The sequence below is a fragment of the Bactrocera oleae genome, chromosome 5, assembly GCF_042242935.1.
Source record: "Bactrocera oleae isolate idBacOlea1 chromosome 5, idBacOlea1, whole genome shotgun sequence".
In the NCBI taxonomy this organism is placed as follows: Eukaryota; Metazoa; Arthropoda; class Insecta; order Diptera; family Tephritidae; genus Bactrocera; species Bactrocera oleae.
This window is the reverse complement of record NC_091539.1, coordinates 72,122,085-72,144,971: the sequence shown is the minus strand read 5'-3', so window position 1 is coordinate 72,144,971 and position 22,887 is coordinate 72,122,085. Positions and strand designations below refer to the sequence as shown.

General features: G+C 34.4%; 3 protein-coding genes across 5 annotated transcripts in view; 2 read left to right on the top strand and 1 right to left on the bottom strand.

Annotated features, from left to right (window-relative positions):
- Positions 1–18,437, top strand: part of nAChRalpha7 (nicotinic Acetylcholine Receptor alpha7) — an 80,097-nt gene extending 61,660 nt beyond the window's left edge. For both annotated transcript variants that reach the window (XM_036365325.2, XM_014246825.3), the window contains 6 exons: positions 5,068–5,177; positions 6,706–6,860; positions 7,340–7,456; positions 8,889–9,051; positions 10,835–10,978; positions 11,074–18,437. In XM_036365325.2, coding sequence (XP_036221218.1) covers positions 5,068–5,177; positions 6,706–6,860; positions 7,340–7,456; positions 8,889–9,051; positions 10,835–10,978; positions 11,074–11,082 — 698 coding nt within the window. In that variant the 3' untranslated portion in view covers positions 11,083–18,437. The remainder of the gene's footprint in view (positions 1–5,067; positions 5,178–6,705; positions 6,861–7,339; positions 7,457–8,888; positions 9,052–10,834; positions 10,979–11,073) is intronic.
- Positions 18,438–19,625: 1,188 nt separating this feature from the next.
- Positions 19,626–21,585, bottom strand: mRpS30 (mitochondrial ribosomal protein S30). The gene is made up of 3 exons (XM_014246843.3): positions 21,009–21,585; positions 20,515–20,954; positions 19,626–20,456 (listed from the first exon to the last, which is right to left on the bottom strand). The coding sequence occupies exons 1-3, from the start codon at positions 21,500–21,502 to the stop codon at positions 19,681–19,683; spliced, it is 1,710 nt and encodes a 569-aa protein (XP_014102318.2). The 5' UTR covers positions 21,503–21,585; the 3' UTR covers positions 19,626–19,680.
- A 451-nt stretch (positions 21,586–22,036) lies between these two features.
- Positions 22,037–22,887, top strand: part of LOC106626964 (poly(A) RNA polymerase gld-2 homolog B) — a 39,090-nt gene continuing 38,239 nt past the window's right edge. For both annotated transcript variants that reach the window (XM_070110340.1, XM_070110341.1), the window contains exon 1: positions 22,037–22,537. The gene's annotated coding sequence lies outside the window, so the exon portion shown is untranslated. The remainder of the gene's footprint in view (positions 22,538–22,887) is intronic.

Below are 22,887 nucleotides of genomic sequence, written 5' to 3'. Positions count from 1 at the left end.
CTTATTGTTATGCTACTTTTTTACTAATTTTGCTTCTCTTTACATCTGCACTGAAAGAGTAAAGCGTTTTGCTGCGCCTTATGTTTAAAACAATTCGTTTTTTTATTTCAAAGGCATTGCCACCCACACACATGCAAGCAAGTTTTCGCAAACAGATCAAAGGTACAAAAGGAATATCGCTCAAGTGTCCACGAACCACAAGTAGCATAGAAACCTAATTACGGCAATAAAAGGAATAAATCTCAAGCTCCTTCTCTTAGAGACCCAGTAAAAATTAGTTAAGAATTCTTGAATATTTCTCAGCAAAAAGCCATAGAAAATATGTTAATCTATTTCTATTATTCAAAAATTAGTTATTTGCGAAGTTTTTTGTCAAAAAAATTGACTATTAATTTAGGTAAATTAGGTTCAATGGCTGATCTTCAAGATTGGATCACATTTGGTTTACTAAATTTGTCTTTTGTGAAGCCATAAGATATAATTTCTGTAATTAGATCTTGTAATACAAATTGCTTTCTATTCCCGTCAGCTCCGCGGGATGTCTGGAAGCTCCCATGTGTACTACCTCGTATTCTTACAAACAGTTTCCTTAATTGGTGTCCGGTAAGATTCTCAACCTTACCGCGTGGACACCGGTAGGGCAATGATCAGTTAGACTTAGGGAAAGACTAGCCTTAATGAGGGCGGAGAGTTCACTAGACATTTCACGATATACTCTGGGTCAAAAGGAATTTTTGACTTTGCAAGAACCAATGGCAGCTCAGCGCTGACCAAGCTTCACGACACTATTCAGTAGAAGAGCGCTCGAAAAGAGCGGACCACCGATCCATTTCCATTCCACTGATGACGTGTTTAGAATGCCTTTCCTCGCCAGCTCAGCAGCTTTACTAGTCTCATCACAGTGTGACACGATGCCAATGTTAGCGAGGTTGAAGGAATGCCTTAACTAGCCTTAAACGCACGGTTAGTGAGCTTCCGTTTCTGTAATTTGGCGAATATCGGGAGAGACTTTTTTTTTACCACTAACCCAATGCTTCAACAAATTTTAGCATTGGCATTTCCAAATATGAGACGTGCCTTGAGCCTAATTTAACGCTGCTCAAATTGAGCTATTCCCGCAAGGAAATTTCTTAAGAATATGGCTCCCAAGATTTGACATCTTCTTAGAGTTGAAGCGAAATCGTGTTTGTATGTGTTTGCTGTATCTTCTTTATCTCTTTCTTCTGCATCTATACTTATATACCATAATATGCGGGTACGAGAGTCGCTTCACACCTTTGTACAATTCTTTAATACTTTAGTGGCGCTGCACTTGCAACAAGCAAACAAGTGTCATATTATGAAACAACTCGTATATATGTATAAGTATATTAATTAATAATGTTTTATCCGATTTGCTGCATATTTACATATATGTTTGATTTTTTCTTTGGTTCTGCTTCTCCTTATGTGATTTGAAGATAAAGCGCTTTTCTGTGTTTTAAATTCTGAATTTTAACTTTCTATTTCATTTAATATAAAGTTTCTGCTTTACTTATTTATTCACCACTGCATTTCACTTTTCACATTTTCCTGGCATCACTCTTCACGAGCATTTCTGCGTTGTATCATACACGATTCAACCAAATCGCTGAGCATTTCGAACTTCCGCCGATTCATTCGTTGTCGTATGCGACTTCGTAAACTCACATTTTCGTATTAATTTTCCATTTGCATTAAATATATTTTATTAATAGCAGCAACTCATGGTTTATTCGTTTGTTTGTTATTACAAATTTAAATGTAAGCAATTAAATGTTAATAATGACCAATCTAAAATAAAATCTTGTAAATATATAATTGTAAATAATTTCGAATAATGAAACCTAATGAAATGAAAACTGGGTAATTAATGTGAATAGAAATGGTTTTTTACGGAAAGCCGGTTTTTTTATACTTTTTCACTTGATCTTAAATGAGTGAAATAATTTTTCGAATATCATATAAAGCCACATTGAATAATTTGAGCGCCTATGGTGCCCTAATTTCATTAGTTTCCCTTTTAGTAACAGTTAACAGTAAGTTTCGGTATATATTTAGCAACAGAACATTTCTATTCCATTAATGTCCAAAAACCGTTAAACTCCTTATGTTAAAATATTAGCATAAAGGGTGTTCCAAAATTTTGAAATGTTTGCGGAGCGAAAGTTTTATTTTTATCAATTTGAGACTAGTCTCTCACGATTTTCGTATGAAAATTCTCCATCTAAAATTTACAATAACAATACCACTTTAATATTGGTGAAACTAAAATAAATAATTCCATATAGCTTCATACAAATTTTATGTCGCACACTTGTAAAACTTTACTTTCCTTATTTCTGTGAAAATAATGTTTATTTTCTTATTATCATAAGGACAACTAAGAAATCTACCCCTATATGTATATTTGATTTTTCATTAATTATCAGTAATTATTTCAAAAATCAAAGGATTTCAAAATACAAGGAAATCGTTCTAGAACCGATTTCATTCGACAAAATATCGAAAATTTGGAACAACCTTAATGCACTAAATACTAATTCAACGTTTCGGTGTAAAAACCTTAAACAGTCGTTAATTAGATTTTTAATGCTACTTAGTGAGCAAACAGCCCCACAATAATCCTAAAAATATCAAATTAAATATATAAAATATTTACTATTGTAGTGATAATCCATAGATTTCATCCACAAATTAATAGAATGGAGTAATTCTAATCTAAATCATTGTGAGTAAGAACCTACATGTTAACCCTAGCTGTGTAATGAGTCACCTTAGTTGCGAAGTCACGACCACACAATTACAACAACATTCACAGCCGTCCATTGTTTACGCATTTCAAATGCCTCCTCGTAGTTTCTTACAACCTACATGCCACACCATCTATTCAACAACTTTCCATTTCAACCAAAACAATATACCAAATAACCGAAACAGTGTCACCGAAACCACAACAAAGAAGACTTCAAGTCATTTTCACAAATCCTACTTCCCATTCGGAGCTAAAGAATAAAGTAAACAAACTAAAGAAAAACATATCCCAAAGATGATTCCACAACTAAATTTTAGAACTCAACCTTAGACTATTGCCACCACTCTATATACTATCTACTCCATACCCCCACCCACTGACAAGCTACTTATTACCAAATTGATCAATACGCAAAAGTGAATGATGAACATGAAACAGTTAGCGGAAAAAGAGAACCGTTACAATTGCGGTCATTGCGAAGCATGATGATTGCGGATAATTGGTTGTGCACAGGTTAACTCAACATATCACGGACGAACGGTGATAAAAAGGGTTGAAAATGCAGGCAACAATGCCAGGTTCAAGTCAACGACAGCGTCAGATTGCGAGAGAGACGAGAAACCAGAGAGACGAACACTAATCGGCGGGACTAAATGTTTCGGCAATTTCACGTTGTCGCTTGAATTGGGCCTCAAGTTGTTGTTGTTGGTGTTGGGATTTCCGGCCACCCATTCACACAGTTACAGATACCGTTACTTGTCTTGCTAGGTTAGGTCTTGGGCAATTGTTGTTCTGAGGTTGCGCTTGCGCAGAAACGACACAATCCGAACGGAGAAATCAGGCTTTATTTTAATCCAGTAAATAAATAATTTTTCTCGTGCTGTAAGATAGATTAATTATAATATCTGATATGTATTGTATTCTTTTAAATGCTTTAATAATTACAAGTTTTTCTCTATTTATATTGCTATGAATATTCGTACAACAATGCAGTTTGTGTAATATAAATCAGTTTTTTCCATAATTTGTTCACAAAGTGTTTTGCTCCTACTTTGTCACGATTTCAATATATTTTTAATTTCAAGTAAACTTTGAGTATTATCTAGCAAAATGAACCGAAAGCTCGACCAAATACAAGTAAATGGCATACAAAATTAAAAAAATGGTAGGCTAGATTGATTGTGTGAAAAGTAGTTTTACATTTTGCTGTGATGAATGCCGACAAATAATGCGGGAACATGGGTTTAATTATCGGTTCCTCACCTGTCATCATCAGAGTAGAAAAATTCTAGGCTATTATTATTTGCATTCATATAAAAACGTCGGCTGACAGATTTCCAAAATCTGAGTCTAACAGAAAGGTTACGATTCAGATACTTAACTCGGTAATAGCATCTCCCCAAAAAAGATAACAACAACCACTCTTAGCTCTAAGAGAGCCAAATGATATCAACGAGGAAGCGATGCCGAACTTGGCGCGAAGAAGACCGTCCAGAAACTGAAAGAAAGTTCTGCGTATTTGAACGCATTATCACGCTAAGCTCACACATCATCACAGGCCAGGTCGCCGATTTCATGTCATAATATTTTGTAATCTATATATAAATACTGCATTCTTGGCAATAACTTTTAAAGTCGACTTCGCTTCTAATGGCGCCACATAGTTAAGCCGATTAAAAATATTATCTTTTTTATAAAATGAGAAGAATTAATTAATTTTGAATTTGTCGTAAACTTCCCTTATGTTTTTAAAAATATTTCTTCACCCTTTCACGGATTCTATTTAAATAACTTTTGGTTCCGCTCTTCACACAATCAATTTCACCTGCTCATGTGTTCAAGATCGATGTCGAATTAAATAAAACCAAAACTTTAAATGCACCATATATAACTTTGTATATACACAAACTTTTATATAAATCTTAAAGTACCGTTATTCGCTTGGCCGGTCAAATATGGTGGCGCAAAGTGTTTAAACGAAACTGAAACTAAAGTAATGAATCGCGTTGAAGTTAAAGCTACCGAAATGCATTGCAACGCATAACGCACATACAAACATACAAATGTGACCATGCAAGGCGAAATTTTTGCAAATATAATTTGAACTGTGTTGCAAACATGAGAGCCAACAACATGCCACACATTTGCACATGCGCACGAGACGCATTGGAACATTTGCGCATATATGAATGTGTGGCGTTGCCACTCTGTACTTATTGAGTATGTGCCGCTGCATACAGATAAACACACACAAACGTACGTACAATATTTGTGTAATTTTTGTGTCCTTCTAGGAACTTATTTCAATTGCATTATGTTTATGGTGGCCTCATCAGTTGTGTCAACCATACTTATCCTCAATTATCATCATAGAAATCCAGATACGCATGAAATGAGTGAATGGGTAATATTATATGCAAATCAATTCAAACAGTAAACAATTTTTTATTTAAATTTCTTACTTGTTTTTTAACATTTATATATTTACTACAATAGTGCCAAACAAAACATACATACACATAAAATACACGTGCAACATAGCCAAAAACACACACACATGCATACATGCATTAGCAAAACTATGCACTCAGCACAAACGCACACCTATATATATTCACACATCCATACACATTTACATGCATACAAATATACGGTATGATGCCACGCCTAACTCGAACCTTGCGAGTCGCCACTCGGAGTGAACCGAACGAGCTTTTTTAATCGATTGCAAATATGTAAAGTATACACACACACAAACACACAACACACTTTGAATACTCGCTTAAACGCTTCTTTTTATCCGGAGTTGGCCTCAAATACAGGGACACTCATACATAGGCAGCGCAGACGCCGCCTGTGTGTACGAGGAAAATGCATTGTGTTATACTTCGAAGTTTAATTAAATAATTCACATATTTTAAGGCATTTCAACTAATCAAGCAAGTCTACTTGCTTGAAAACTGCATGCACAAACAGAATAGCAACACAAACAAATCACAGATATGCCTGCCACACACACACATACATACACGCATATCCACATATGCCGCCGAATGTAATTAAAGTCAAAATTTTGCTTGCTATAAATCTTGATTTTTTTCTATAATTTCCGAGCTTTGGCAAACTTTCTTACGAACAGTTTTCAATGCATTCACAATGTTGCCTCAACTGCTTTAGAACATTTTTCATTATTGTACGAAATTTTTTTCTGGAACTAACTTACTCTTTAGAACTTTACATAAGTGTAAATATGAACTTTTACTTGAAATAGCATAATGTTAATAATCACATATTTCAATAAATTTTCAACGCTTTCTCGGCCATGACGCTTTCACCGGCCTTGCCACTGTTGTTTGTTGCTGCTCCGACGGCTGCTTCGCTTGGTGTCGACTGCCCACTATCGCTATCTGGCTCTGTCGGTTTCGTACTCGATGTTTCCGCCTCTATACTTGTCCTTGTCTATCTCTGTTAACTATATTGCTGATCGTTAACGCGCTTGATCGCCGTGCGTCAACTCGTTTTTAAAATACCCGACACATCTGCTGACAACAACAATACATGTGTGGATGCATTTTAAACTGCCCAAACAACAACTAACTAACAAACTTTATAACCGAGATGATATTTAAAACAATAACAATATTAACAACAACAATAATAATAACCCAAAAATTGATTAAATTACACTCACTGCATTTGCTACTGGCGAATGCCGTAACACTGACTATGCGCAACAACTACAACAACAACAATATGAAAATAAATTTCAAATTAAACTGAAACTTAAACTAAAACTAAAACCAAAAACTGAAAAACTAAAACCAAAACTGTACTAAACCGTCAATACTCGCACACTACTCTCTCCCTCTTTCTATCGCTGTCGCGTTCTCTCACACTCGCTGTCTACTACCGACTACTTGAAAACCCCCCAGATAAGAGTAATATTCCTTTATTGGTTACCTTGCATATTGCGGATGCAAAGGCCGGGACAGGTCGGCTATGAATGTCCACCACCGCCGTCGTCATCGAGCTCCTCCAATGCCGGCGATAAAAAGCACCAGATGCAGAACGTCGAACTGAAAGAAAGGTAACGCATACGTTAATAATAAACTAGCTGTCTTCGATTCCTCAAATCTTGTAGAGTGGCGAATCGAACAAACGACTGGTATAAATCAAATAAACTGGCATAATCAAGTGGAGTTTTATCTTTATGTTAAGAGGTATCCACATAGTCTCTTGTATTGAATTTAACAGAAAATCTTGTTCATTTTGTAACAAGAGAGCGGAAGTAGTGAAGCAATACAAACAGATAGAGGCGAATCGAAGACGGCTACCATATACCATAATACTTTATATTCGATTATCGGAATGCAATGCTAAATGTGAACTGGCTAGTACACTGTACGCCCCGTCTTTGTACCCAAGACTTTTTTTTATTCAAAAAACATTTATGTGGCCCTAAAATGTCACCGAAATTTTAAAACCAGCAATTTTCTGTGAATAAGTCGGTGTTCTTTTTGTATTTGTGAAATTAATGAGTACAAATCTAACTTTTCTCGCAAGCAGATCATCGAAATCATTACTCGCCAATGTTCTGGACATCGACGATGACTTCCGTTGTAACCATCGCTGTGCCAGCGCCACGTTACCCCATCAGCCGACTTACTATCGCGCCATGTATAGGTAAGTATGCTAGAACATAGAGGTCTATTTCACTAATTTTTATAAGAAAGTTGTCAAGTCTTTATGTTTGCCACGATGTTTGTAACATCCAGAAGGAAACGACGGAGACCCTATAAAGTATATATAAATAATCAGCATGACTAGTTGAGTCGATTTAGCCATGTCCACGTTTCCATCTACATATATATACGCGCACCAGTCTCTCACTTTTTGAAATATCGCTGAAATAAATATCTCAAATTCCGTCCTTTTCTCTCCAATAAGCTGCTCATGAATTGGAATATATATAGGATATAGCTGCAATACTGATAAATTAAAATCTTGTTCTTATATGGAAAACATTTTTATTTGACAAGAGATCTGCACGAAATTGGGCACGGAAAATGATCAAGGCAACGCTGAATATACGTACTAATTTTTCAGATCGTACCAATATAGCATATTGCTACAATTCAAACTGAGCAATCAAAATCAACATAAAGTCTTTATACCCTTTTGTCCTATAAGAAGTGCACCTGTGAAGAATAATTTAGCTTCGGTTCGGCCGAATTGAACGTTTTTCATTTTACTATTTGATTTTATTGTGCAATATAGTTGACATCGTGGGCAAGCACTGATTATAGTGTTCTTTCAACTTATTCATACCATTTTTGTAACAAAAGCCATATTTGCCTCAACATAGATCCAGGTGTGCATTTACGCATCCACTTCTACTGGACTTTGAACACTGTTTGATACGGAAAATATGGCGGATGTGTCAAGAATTTCGTCAACGTCTTCTTTGATTGGAGTCACAGCTCTTTGTTTCAACTGTCTCGCGGCTACCACTCACCATATTCCTTTGATTCAGCACTCATTTCATTTGAAGGTTTTTTGGACTTTTTTCCGTAACAGCCCCTTTAAGCAAACCTCTTCGAACACAAATTCCAATTTTATCCATTTTTTTTCAATATACCAAAATTTACCTCACTCAAAATGCTATATCTCGCGAATTAATTGTCTAACAGCAGTGAAAGTTATACACATGTCTTTTGAAGGTTCGGGTTGCAATAGATACGATGCCTTTTTGTAAAAAGACTATGTTTTCATTCACATATTAAATTAATAGTAATATGCTCTTCTCTAACAGCAGATATCAAAACTTTGTCATACCACCCCTCTAGCAACGCCGTGTTAACTATAAGGGCATCACGCCATCATCAATAGTCAAAGTAGTTTGCATATTCAAAGGACAATTTAATTTGTTCAAAGAATGTCAACGGAATCCATATTGATTGGTCTCGTATGCCAGTGATTTATATTCGGTCGTTTTTTCGCATCCATATGTTCTCTCATATGTACAATACCACATACTCATATATTCCAACACATTTATATATGTATGTACATACACTGATGTTTTCTTTGCCTATTTAAAATTCTCCCTTTACAGGCAAGGCGATGACGGCAGTGTCGGTCCGGTGGGCCCCGTCGGCCCTGTTGGCCCGGTGGGCGATGCGCGAATGCACGAAGCCATGTCGCATACCTGCCTCAGCTCATCTGCCGAATATGAATTGGCGCTTATCCTGAAAGAACTGCGATGGATCACAGATCAGGTGAGGCGAATAAATTGACAACAATCTACCTTTACTGTCCTTAACGGCACTTGGGCTCCTGAACGAAGATACGGTGTGCGTGAGAAGCGCGTGTGTATCTGCTAGCACACTCACGTGTCCGGGTGTGTCAAAAATGCATGATACTCACAGAGCGCCAAGTGAAGCGCAAATAGCAAAAACAATCAGATGCACACTTGTGAGCGCACACAACATGAGATAACGGTTTTCATTGATAGTCTATTGTTTTCGATTTTAATGATGTCATTCATAAGATTGGAAATTGACGGCACTGAAATACAGATTTTACGATGGCATGCGGGCGCCAAGGCGGCACTTTGCACCTACATATGTGTGTTTTTGCTTGAGCACGCGTCGCTTCACAGTGAAAAGATGACTGTCGACTTATCTTGAAGTCGTGGGCATACCCTATAGGGAAAACGTGGACTAATAATCAGTTTTTACTTTAAAATTTAAGTTCGCGTTGATGAAACCTTAAAGTATCCTTTGATCAATTTGAAATGCCGATATAAAAAAGTCGATATGCATCGATAGTAAAATACAATCTAATGAAGTTGACCCGAACAGTCCCAATTTTTGTTTCTTCAGCGAGAACAAAGTCATCTATCTCCCATCATAGATAACAACAATCGAAAAGACTGTATTTGTAAGTACTCACAAGAAAATTTTGCTAAATCGCCTATGCCGTCACTAAGCAAATCAGAAAAAAAATGTATAAAAAGGTGCATCCATGAAAGTATATTTTTTTTTTGTCCGGGTAAACTTTTATGAGATGGTGCAGAATAAGTTTGAAGTTTTCGACTTTTCTTACTGGGTATTTGACTGTGAGTGTACCGACGAATGTGTACCCTCGTTTAAGTTCGAAGAGGTATTGCTTTGTTTACGATATCAATGTGTCAAATCATGAATATTTCAATAGCTCCATTGCATCACATGTGAAGATAATCTAATTCTCGTGTCAAAGAGTCGTTATGGGCCAACCGTGTATGGTTAAGTGCTAACACATATTTACAGATACACTAAATAGCAATACTTTAGAGAATTTCAAAGAGATTTGTCAAACGTTAAGCTGTGAATATTTATTATTACTTCAATTCTGACTATGAAATTTAATAATAAAGAATATGAAGCCTTTTCAATCAATTCTCATCTACCATGAAAATGATTTTGTGTCGCATTCAAAGTTGTTTTTTAAGAAAATATATTTTTTACGGAAAACAAAATAATTGCAATGACCAGGGTTGCGACTTTTTTAATTCAAACAGTTGGGATTAAAAATGAATGAAACACTTTTATTGTTGTTGGGATTAAAATTCAAATTTTCATTTTTTGTTCATGTTTGGGAACACAAAAAAATGTTAATTCTAAAGCATATTCTCTTTTTAATTCTTAATTATATGCTTAAGATTAAAATTTTTCTTCCGGTATTTATTTTTAATTTTTAATCCGGTTTTTGGGATTAAAATTATTACTTTTTTTGATTTTTTAAGCCGCTATGTGGAATTCAATTTTTTTTAATCCTGTTTATAAGTATACAAAATAATAAAAAATTTAATTCAAATGTTATTTTGCTTTATATGCAACCTTGGCGATGGCTAGAATATAAAAATAGTGTTTGACAACCAAAGCAATCGTGGGATAAGTGCTAAATATCTGCTCTCTCAATGGAGTTAATCGAGTTAATCACTTGTTTATCTCTGAAGAGAATAATGTATACTTGTGCTGTGATCTGAGGTAAAATAAATGCTTTAATTTGTACTTTCAGCTGAAGAAAGAGGACGAAACGGGCGACGTAACGCGCGATTGGAAATTCGCAGCGATGGTTGTTGATCGCTTGTGCCTTATAATTTTCACGCTGTTTACAATAATTGCCACTTTGGCGGTACTCTTCTCTGCGCCACATTTCATTGTAAGTACACTTTCTCATGAGTATATGCCCGACCGAATGTCTTACTTTTATTTTATTTTTTTTTAACGTATTAAATTTGGAATTTCTTTTCGTAGTTCCCATAATCTGTATCAATATCGAAAGTCTGGCAACCACAAGCACAACATTTGGTTCAAGCGACAACGCGGAAAGCTACGATTACAATCAAGAAGCTTTTATTCGTTTTTTTGTTACAATATGAAATGTCACCAGAGCGATTTTCAACCTCAAACACTGGAAAGAAAAAACAACAACACATGTAGCAAAAAACTGCAAATAACAAAAACAAAATGTGCCTCAGTCAACGAAAGAAAAAGTGTAATTTTATGCCGAAGTTGTAACAATTTTAGGTTTTTACGTAGTAAACGATAAATTCAAAACGCCAACATCCGTTACAAATGTCATTAGACTCTTCACTTTCTTCTATTTTTGATCAATGAACCAAACACATAGCAGTACGATTCCAATAAAATATTCGCTTCAATTAACGTAATTCGCTTAACACCACATCGATGACACGACCTAAACAGATTCTTGGTTGTCGATTTTGACAACTATTCAATTGATTGCTGTTTCTTGCGGCGCACTAGAAGATCCTCAATTTTGCGTAAGGCAGGTCACTTTGAAACCCTCTTTCGATATCTTTGGTCAAAGATCGACAAATATTGGAACTTTATAGAGAATTAAAAACACATAGATATATAAGCTGGTATGATCCAGGTCATATTTCATCATATTTTAGTTTGAGAATGAACTAAATGAGATCAGCTATAGATGAGCACTCAGTGTTGAGGTGTTTGGTTCACACTCTGTTTTTATTTCCTTTTCCTCTTAATTTCAAAGCTATTTTTTGGTTGAACTAAGTTGAATTGGATATAAGGAAAAAGGCAATAATTAAAAGTGAATAAGAGTTCGCTGTGATAAGTAAAAAATTGCTGGTGTAAAATTGTGCGTGAGGAATTTAATTCGCATGTAGAAAATGTCAAAACTACACTGTAAGATATGTGTGTCAAATTGTAATTATAACGCTAACTCGAAGTCGATAAATTGAGTACCAGGGATGTGACAGCTACGAGACTTCTCAGTTTTAAATTGTCAAATAATGCGGAAACGCTGTATCTCGATGATATAATTTTTAAGAATCGATTTCGAGTGCATTATATGTGAAAATTTCACTTGATTTATGAGCCTAGAGAATGTGATAAATGAAATCGAAAGCAAAATGTGAATTAAGCGCAAATAACTGTATATGAGAAATGGATATGTGAAAATTGCAAAGGCATTTGCAATCATAATTCTAACTATGATACAAACAAACATAAAAAAGGATTCAAAATATCAGCAAATCTGTAAAAGTGCTTCGTAACTATATAGGCTATAGGTTTACGAGTCTGTGCAATTAACATTACACTCATATAATACTTACTACTGTTTGACTGCAGCAGTAGATGTACTCCCTTCTCCGCACTGTCTTTCTATAGATCGCTCAACTCATTCTCAACCCGTACACAAATTGCTGACGTAGGCAAAAAAGAGAAATCTGCGAAAAATTAAATATCTATTGTACTTAATATCGAGAAAGTATAAAGTTAACTATTTTATAAAGTAGAAAAAGGTATAAGAATATTACCTAAGTACTTGTTAACGAGAATAATGCTCCATATACATGCAATACAATAACAAAGAGAACATAAATAATAATTTAAAAAATAAAAGAGAAAACGAAAATAAAAACAAAAAAAATTTAATTAAAAATAATAATAAAAAGTTGGAATTAAAAGAAAACACTTACATTTGAAACATGCAATATAATTAGGAAATATACTTAATTATAAGACACAATTACGGTTGATGCATTACATAGCAATAAGTCGTTGAATTACATGCGTAGCCAATTGTATATTACAAACGTTTTGATGCAATTTAAACAGCAAAAAGTTAACAAATTTCGTGCGTAGAATCTACCTTCTAAGATATATTATAGAACACAGCGAGTAAAACATGATGAATTATGTGTATAAATGCATGACAATGCGCTAAAAGTCTTGAATCTTGAATTAAAGCAATCATAACGTAAAACCGCAAATGGCAATAGATTTACAGATATGTGTGTGTGTATGACGATTTATTGTTTGGCGTTTTTAGTTTGGTTGCAAATAATACGCTAAGCTAAGTGAGTAAATTTTATGTTTATAAAAGAAATTAGCGATAAGTGAGTGACTCTGTGACTAAAAACAAAGGGAGAGTTTCGAAGCGCAGATTACAGAAAGCAAGAGCAAATCGCGAATTGATGCGTGTGGCGGTGTCAACAATTGCTGAATAGAACACTGTACTCACAGAACATGCGGAACTGTATGCTTCCAATGAGACCGCTTACCTTAGCTTTTATTGCTCCCTCTTTGCCAAGCTCTCCTTGTGCCAAGTGGTGAGCACTTCACTTATATGCAGCCTAAAGTATTTTGACAGCATAAATTGCTTTCGCGCGCAACTGTAGTTTAGTTAATACATAAATTTTAATTAAACCAACAATTATGGCCTAGAAGCGTAGACATACATACACACATATTTGTATGGCAACATTCTAGCATTTGAATTGAAAAACGATAAACAATATAATTTCTATTCACTGAACGTTAGCATAGTTATAGGCGCAGCAACCATATACCATACGCATACTCACAAATATAGTTACGAATATATACATATATACATATTTATATAAATAGCGAATTGAAAATTATTTGTGTCACATTGACATGCTTTTGTATCGACAAACAAATAGCCAAATACATAGCACATTACGTTAGTGTTATAAACATACGTACATAACTAACATATATACATAAATAAAGGTATACCCATATACACAGCAAATTAGTAAAGCGACAACAGCGCTAGGAATATAGTATAATATGAGCATAAAAGTTAGAAATATACATACTTACATAAACAAATATAAATTGGCAAGACACGGTCAATAGATAAATGCAACAATTTTAACATGTATACACACACACACACACACATGTATATCACCATAACTGGCATACCCATGCAAACATATGCTCGCGTTTCGAATGTGTGAAAGATCCACGTTGAAGCGAAGCTTTAGTTTAGACAAGCGCAGTTATTTTTATTACAATTACAAGCAGTTAGAGAAGAAAACAATTAGCTAGTAAATCGAATATATTGCAATCACAAACACATTTGTACATACACACACGCTTACACAGAGTCGCTTCATCCCATCGCTATGTTAACTGCTGAAGTTCTTCGCAGCGATTCACCGCCGCCTGCAGCACTTCCTCGGCTATGAGTTTGTAAATACCCCCGCAACCATCGCGAGTTCCCTCTCTCCTAACATACACACACGTATATATGGTATATACATGTATATGTATATATAGATTTGAAGAAAACAATGACAAACCGAGCAAAATTGCACGCGAAAGTGCAAGCAAATGTGGAAATTTGAATGCGAGAAAACAATGGTCTTCCTTAAAATTAAACTGTAACATAGGCAAAAGTAAACGCATAATACGCAATCAAAACCAAATATATACGTACGTACGTATATTATGCGAGTAAATAAGTAATACATACGTAGACGTAAGCAAAACGTAGAAACTCGTTTAGAGTTTCAATTTCAGTTGATAAGTTTCATTAAACTATGTAAGTGAAAGGGTAAATTTCACGCAGTTACTTGGAACATACGATAGCAATAGAACATTTGATAAACATACTAAAAGTATATTTTGCTAGACAGCTAGACACCCGATACACATTTTTATTGAACAACACTAGCATTTAATGACTTCCACACTTTCTCATATACACCCTGTTGGAAGAAACGCGTCTACAGTGTGGAAATCTCTTGGAATGTGTAGAAAGGAAAGACCCCTCAGAGTACAAAGTACACACTTATGCATGATTATAGCAACCAAAGTTTATTTAGATACAGATCTACATACCACTTTAAAAGGAGGCAACTTTTTAGCAAACATTTCGTAGTTTGACTTGTTTAAGTATACCTATATACAATTTTCAAAATTCTAGTTTAACTCAATGTATTTTCGAACATTTGGTACTAAAATCATTAAATTTTAGCAATGATACTATATTCCTGCTTCAGCCCGAACAAATGCGCAAATACCGAGCACGGCCAATGCCATGACGAAGAGTGTTGTCGGCTAATCTCTTCGCCTTTTGTTAGGTGCATAGCTTCAATTCCTCTTTATAAATATAAACATTAATCTACCAAATAAAAGTTCATTCAGTCAATTAAGAAATTTCTCATCTCTATAAATAAAATTAAGTCGGGTAGCACTTATGTTACAACTCCAGAACGACTGGAGCGATTTTGATAGTCTCTAACTTGCCGAATTCGTCTGCGCTCCGAATAGCAGAATAATATAGAATATAGTAATGATTAAATGATAACAAATTTAAAATAGAATAATCTAGAATGATTTCCGAACACAGAAAAAATAGGAAGAAACAATGCCAAAAATTGTCAAATCGATTGGTTATTCCTTCATTCATTCCTTTGTTGGACGGTACAAATTGGCTGGGTCAGTTAGTAACTACATACAATTTGTTCTGTAAAGTTTTTCTTTGAAAACACCAATTTTAACGTTTCATTGAATCAAGAAAGCTTGAAAATTACATTCCTTACGGGATTTTGATAAATTTTTTAACTCTTCGCACTCTTTCCCTGTGTGTGCATCTAAATAGTCTTAATATACGACTTTTAGATAAAAAAAAATAATAATAATAAAGTTTTCGTATGGAAAAGCTCATAGTGGGAACTAGATTTCCACAATCACAACCTCCCTGCCAATCGCAATTTTTTGACTAACCGTAGTGAAATCTATTTTGACCGTCTGCAATCAGGAGCAAATGTACAAGTATGTGTGAAAAACCTTGCACTACGATATAACCAGCTGCAGGGTGAGACCAAATAAAAAGACACTCGCTGAACTGTTAATATTTCTTACAATCCTTCAAATCATGTCGTTTTTGAAAGTAAAACAGCAACAGAGCTTTTTTAAAGCTTTTTCACTTCACAAGTTAGACTGCTTAATTGAATTGCTTGAAACTAGAAATGCAAATAAACAAATTAAAATTTAAACACATATGCAAACATATCTGATAACGGTAAATGCGTCAGCGACAATACGTCTATATGTTGAGTTTAACTATTTTCTAAGCCAAATAATTAAACTGTTTCGTAAAATAAGCCAATTTGCGCATTAATGACAATCGTTCCGTTCGAAATTAACCAGAGGTTTCCGCCTTTTTTGGTGGCCCTCGGGCTACGCATCTCTTTTACAAAACCTGTTTTTTATAAAAACACTGCAAAAAGTAATTGCAGGGCCAACTACGAATTTCCATTGATTTAACTAGAAAACTATAAAATAAATATCTAAATTATATAAATAAACACTAAGTAGAATGCCAAGAACCTCAACTAAATTCGGTTTCTTCTTCAACTATGTAGAGTTGGCAACCAGGAAGATATGACGCAGAGCGCGCGTAAGTTACGAATATCTTAAGTGTAGTAAATCTAGTATTTAAATACGCAACAACTAAGCGCTTACGGACACACACACATCCATACAAACAACTACTCGCTCGCACATTTGCCAATCATATTTCGACTTCCCTCCATCCACCTCACCCTATTCCCACGCATTGCCCGCTTCGCCGACTTCTTTTGGTCTTACGTTCTTACAGAGTTGATATTAAGTAGACTAAGCCATACAAACATATATTATATAATCGTATATAAGTAAGTATACGTATAAGCATGTGAGTAGTAGTGCATATAGGCCAAATGCTTCCAACTGCTTTCTGGCTCCTTGCGTGCGTAGGTGTGTACGTGTGTAGCGCATGCGTGTGTATGTTATGTACGATGCTTTGTGCGTGGATACACCCACCTAATTGGTCTAAAGCTACTTATTAAAACAATGAAAAATACTAATTATTATGCTAAAAATCGGATAATGAAACGGAAATGCTACAACAGTTCGTATGTATGTATACTATAATATTGAAATGCGAAAACCCAAATGACAACAGGAAAATTGTGTAAAGCAAATATCTAAATTAAATATGTAAGCGAAAATTTTAACAACAATAATAGAGAAACACAAAAAACGAAGCATTTTAAAGCCATAAAAAAAATAATTAAATACACAAAACAAAAACAACAAAACTGCATACCGAAATCCATAATATGAATACACACAAGCTGTTCAGTAACTTGCGATCCATAAATATGCAATCATGTAGGTCACAAATAAATATAATACAGCAAAACTTACAAATATATGTATATTTATAAGTTTTTTCAGTGAATATGCGTAATTATAACAGAAACACAAAACAAAGCACGCAATTTAAATCGAAAGTTTCCGACAATATCCACTTAAGAAATGTTAAAACACTTTTCAAAAAATTATTTTCACGAAAATAATAATTACAATTTCTTTGCCTCGAGTTACAGACTCTTCTATCTCAATTCAAATTTAGTCCGTAACTGTTCGTGCTTGCTTCCTTACAAGCTGTGGTAAAGCAAAAAAGCTCAAGTTCAAAGCAACCTCTTAAATGAGGGTCCGTTGTTCTTTAGTTCTACCGTTAATCAGACATTTCATTTTACTCCCGACACTTCTGGAAAGTTATCATCGAATTAGCAGAAACTTTATTCTGCTCACATGGTAAACTCTAGTCCACAATGCGGAAGAAAACGACAAGTAACCCTTTCCAATCTCTTGAAATGTTCGTCGTTTTTTAAGAATAGAAGCATTTTGTTTACTTTTTTTTCATGTATTCTCATTAAATGAAATTGCTTAAAAATAAGATAATAGAAGAAACCCAAAGCATCTATTCTGCGATCCGAGTGCTCAGTCGCATGAAAATCCGAATCGTAACAAAACGTTTTTATGAAATAGTCATATGTAATAATTTTAGAAAACAGCAAAACTCGAATAGAAAACGAAAACGAAAAAGAAAAAGAATGAAAACAAGAGAGATACGCAAATGAGAGAATGTAGATTATACATGTAGATTATTCATTCTCTGCGCAAATAATAAAAATTAACCTCAAAGTTAAAAAGTAAAAAAAGCATAAAACAAAATGGAAATTAAATTCAACAATCAACTATTAACAACAAATGCATAAACAAATATGGTTGTAAAAATTAGAAAATTTAAATTTGAGAATCAATATAAACTATAAAAGTGAAGAAACCTATATTATAAAATATCAGAGAGGACGAGCTAAACTATGGATAAAGAACAAGAAGTCAAACACTAAGTTATTGTATTAGCAGTAGTACATGCATACATACATACATAGTTTTAATTTAGGTTAAGCAATAAGGTAATAAATTTCAATTGCGGTGAAAAGGCACAATAAAAATTTAAAACGCAGCAAAAATTTATGTTCTTTCATTGTGTACAGTTATGGCTGCCAAATATGAATATCAATCGCCTGAAGGCAGCTGGTGATGTGTTTAAATGTTAAACGTCTAATAGGTCAAGTAAAACCAAAATTCAAGCTGCAAAAAAGGGTCTTGGGACATATGTTTGGCAAGTCGCTGTAAGGTAGCAGTTGCTTGGTAGCAGTTGTAGTTTTTCGATATTCTAGTCAACCCCACTGGCACAAAGTTGAAAACCGTAAAACTACAGAAAAGTTGAAGTTTGACAGTACTTCATGCTACATTTTTTTTTCGACGGATTTAGTTGATAACGATATTTTCGAATTTCAAAACTTCAACCAAAATGCAGTAGAGTTGAAACCCGTATTAGGAGCCTTAAGCTATTTCCTGCGAAAACTTCAAATTTATTCATTATATAGTTAGTATTTCGCTAACTCGTCGAACAGCATGTCCATGAGAAGTCCATATGAAGCCAAGAGGCACCTTATTTATTTTGTTGGTTTGGGCGAACAGCTTGTCACCTCAAGATTTAGCACGGGACTAGATTCAAGCAAACGATAGCTATGTTTGTGAAGTGAAAAATATGCGTCAAAAACATGCTGAGAATTTCGAGATATTAACATTTGGGTGTATTGGAGTTATCGATTTTGTTTCTATTCTTCCTTTCAGTAGAGAGGTAAGAGTAGGAATTCTAAGTGGGTCCACTTTTTTAGCTTTTCACTTTTAAGGTAAGCTACCAAGTTCGTGCCTTTCCGATGACAAAGGAATATTGTACAGATTTGTTGGCTTCGGCACATGACCTCATATACAATTTTTATTCGGACATTAAGCTTTGCTGAGCTAAAAAAAGAATTGTTGATTGAGCAGAGACACACTAAAAAGATAAGTAGAATTGCCAAATCTGAAAACACCATAGGGATAGCCTGGCGTGAGTGTCGGATTCCCGCGATTCTTTCATCTGAAATGAAGCGAGCAACAGCAGGCGTGCTCGTCATCCGGAAACTACGTTAGGTGAATTACGAATGTAGATATATGGTTGTATTATGGGGAGTGAGGTCTGAATACAACGATTGTGAACTAATGTTCGTACCTTTTATTCGATTAATACAATTATTCTTACCGATAAAAGTAAGAATATATTTATAGCATGGAACATAGTATAATCGATAGACGGCTTAAAAGCAAACTTTGTTTAGTTCGGAAAGTTTATAACAATGATTTCGTATACAATTAATTTACAATTCATGGATAAAAACTCTCCTTCCACTTCTTTTTACTCTTGGGGCCTTCTGGTCGCAATGCTCTTGGTATGTACTCCTTTTGATGTTGATCCAATTTTCGCAACCATGGATTTATGCCTAACTCAAAGAAGCGACGTTTTGGCTCCATGACTCTCGTTTTGTTATCAATTTTATAAATCTTTTCCCAAAGATAGATTTCAGGGATAGCTAAATGTCGAGGTCGATTGGACATTAAATTTTTAAAAACACGTTCTAAAAATTCGCGCTTCTCCGCATTTTCATAATCAGCTATATACTTAACATCTGATCCCAAATAGGGATGTAGTTCTCTTGCAGATCTATGGATCTGCGGTGCATTTATATAAAAGCGTATAAGATATCGCAAGACATCCTCGTTAAAATCCACAACTTCACCAGAACTATTTATTTCACCAAATAGCCTCATCTCGGCAGTTCCTTGGCAAAAATTAACTTTCGGATTATCATCTACATGATGTGAGTGTACAAGTAACGTGTTTAACTGGTATTCGTAAAATGACCAATCACGTCCATTTGTTACAACGGTTTGTGTATTCATTGGATAGGTAAGATCATTAAAGGTATTAAATCCGTTGTAACCAGCTTGTCCTAATAACCAAGAATAACTACTTTGAATTGCATGAGAGTGTAAAGCCTCTTTGAAATCTTCAACTCCGTATGTATCTGGTCTTATTTGCAGAAAAGCTCGAGACTGATAAGAAATGCTCCCAAATAGATTTGCGCTGCCAGGCCAGAACCCTTAACATAAAACAAATTTTTTTATTTATCCAAAAAAAACTGATAGTTTTTGTTCTACCTGGAATACTTGTTAGGTGTTGATGACTACAGACATATCCTAGGGTACGTGGATCATAGTTAAAACGTGGTAAAGTTTTCGCTAATTCGATATTTGTTGATTCCGACTCGTTTTTCCATGGAGTTAGTTGGTTTCGATGGCGTATTGCAAGAAAAGGCTTTCCTGAATATTGCATGAGGCGGTTGTAAGGATCGTTTGCCATTTCCTTCTGCCATTTACGACCAGTTTTACTCTTCACAACGTTTTTTGGAGGATTTATTCCACCCACTGACCAAAAAGCTTCGTGTCTTGGACTGTAATCAATTTCTGATTCTTGGAGATGAAGAAAATCACTTGACAATACATTAATTAGTGTTCGGTTTACTTGTTCAACAATAAGTCGGCCGAATATGTTTTCCTTTTCCTGTGGTTCCATATTCGCTGCATCTGGATATGCATTACTAGAAAAAATGTACTTATTTAGAAAAAAAATACGATGTTATTATACAACTTACCTAAAATAATCGTGTACAAATTCAATTGCTTCTTTGATATCAGATTTAATTAATTCAGTATATACATCTAATTTTTGATCATCGGTTTGAGCGGTTCCTTGTAAAGGATCTTTAATCTTAATATCCTCGTAAATGGTGCGAGTGTAGTGCTGCATGGCAGGCAAACAGTTGTAGGGCACTTTCGAGTCACTCAAATTTACAACTTTGAATCCATAATAACGAGGCATGTTAATTTTGATTAGCTTCTCTTCCACGGTTGGTACTTTGCGTATTTCTTCATGCCAACTTTCAGTTTCACGACCTTTGCATGCTTTAAATGATAAATCCTGTATTTCGGGATAAATTGGCTCATCAGTATACTCGGTGTTATCGCGTGCATAGCTTGCTTTGGTCGATGTTGCTACTGTTGACTGTAATCGAGATGTAAGGCAAGGCGACGTATAAAGTATCTGTAGTTTCCTACACGTTTCCCACCTTATACCTAAACTTAACATTTTTATCACAAAAAACTATTCCAATATAAATAATTTTTCACAACCAGATTGCCTATTGAACAGGTTATGAAAGAACAGCTGATGCAAATTAAAAATGTTGCCGTACGTACTTTTTATTTAGATTCGTTTTTAAAGTAAAGAGCCGTTCCAATAGTCTCATCACAACATATAGAAAATTATTATTATCCACTCAGATCATTGCATTCAATTACTATGATGATAATTCCCTCATGATCCATATACATATTTAAATATTCTATTATTTGATATTGATATATACGATGGGAGATGGATTAAATTTTTTTAACAATCGGAACGCAGTGTTTATGAATCAGGTATAAACAATTGCTATCTGTCAAACTTTTATATTAATTGTTATTAAAAACTATTTTTTTCATTATTTACTTTGCGCACTCAAACTTTCTCCTATACATAATATTTTTTATGAAGTAATAAAGATTATATAATGAGAACTATCTGAGCAACCCTGCAGGTTGAAGCAATTTATAAAACAAACCCTGACAACAACAATTTGAGAAGTCACACGCGGAAAGAAGTAAAACGGAATCGAGTGGAAAATCGCAAGAGTATAATTTGCACAATTCCCATCAGCGCGGACAAGATATTTAAAAGAAAATTAGCAAATTCAAAAAAAAAAAGAAATAGTTATCATAAGTGCATTATTTTGAATACCGCCTGACGTTAAGAAAAAAGCTTAATTTTTTGCCGGTACTGTGGAGCCGGCTGTATGTAGATGTGTGCAGAACCATAATGTGCAATGCAATGAAATTTGGTTTTAAGGAAATGTAGTGAATTTGGATGTAAATATAATCTGTGTTTCAAAGGTTTCGTATAACAAACAGAACCACATTCAGAAAGTTACCGTTTAAATTCCCTTATTGTGAAAATATTGAAAGTCGTCTCGAAATAAAAAGCGGGACTTCGGTAGATGTATAATAATCGGTGAATTGCAGTTTTTAAGAGCCGTTAGAATATGGCCGATTAATGGAAGTGCAGTTACGTTTGGCTCATGAGGTATTTAATTTAAATTTTAATGAATTTTATTTTTTATTTTTCATTAAAATATATTCTTATGGTATCATTTAAACGTGTATAAATGGATTTCAACTTTAAATAATATAATGATTGTAATCATTTAATTACAAGTAACAACATAAAAAATAAAGCTATAATCTATTGCTGATTAATTTCTTGTTACATATAATTGCAATCCCTTTACTCTTCAAATTTGTATATTAAACTAACTAATAGTACTTTCCAAGTACTAAACTTTAAAATTCCATATTAAGTTTTCTTGTTGTATCCCTTATAAATCGCAGGTGTACAATGCATATCCAAACACCATTATTACAACGTTATACATA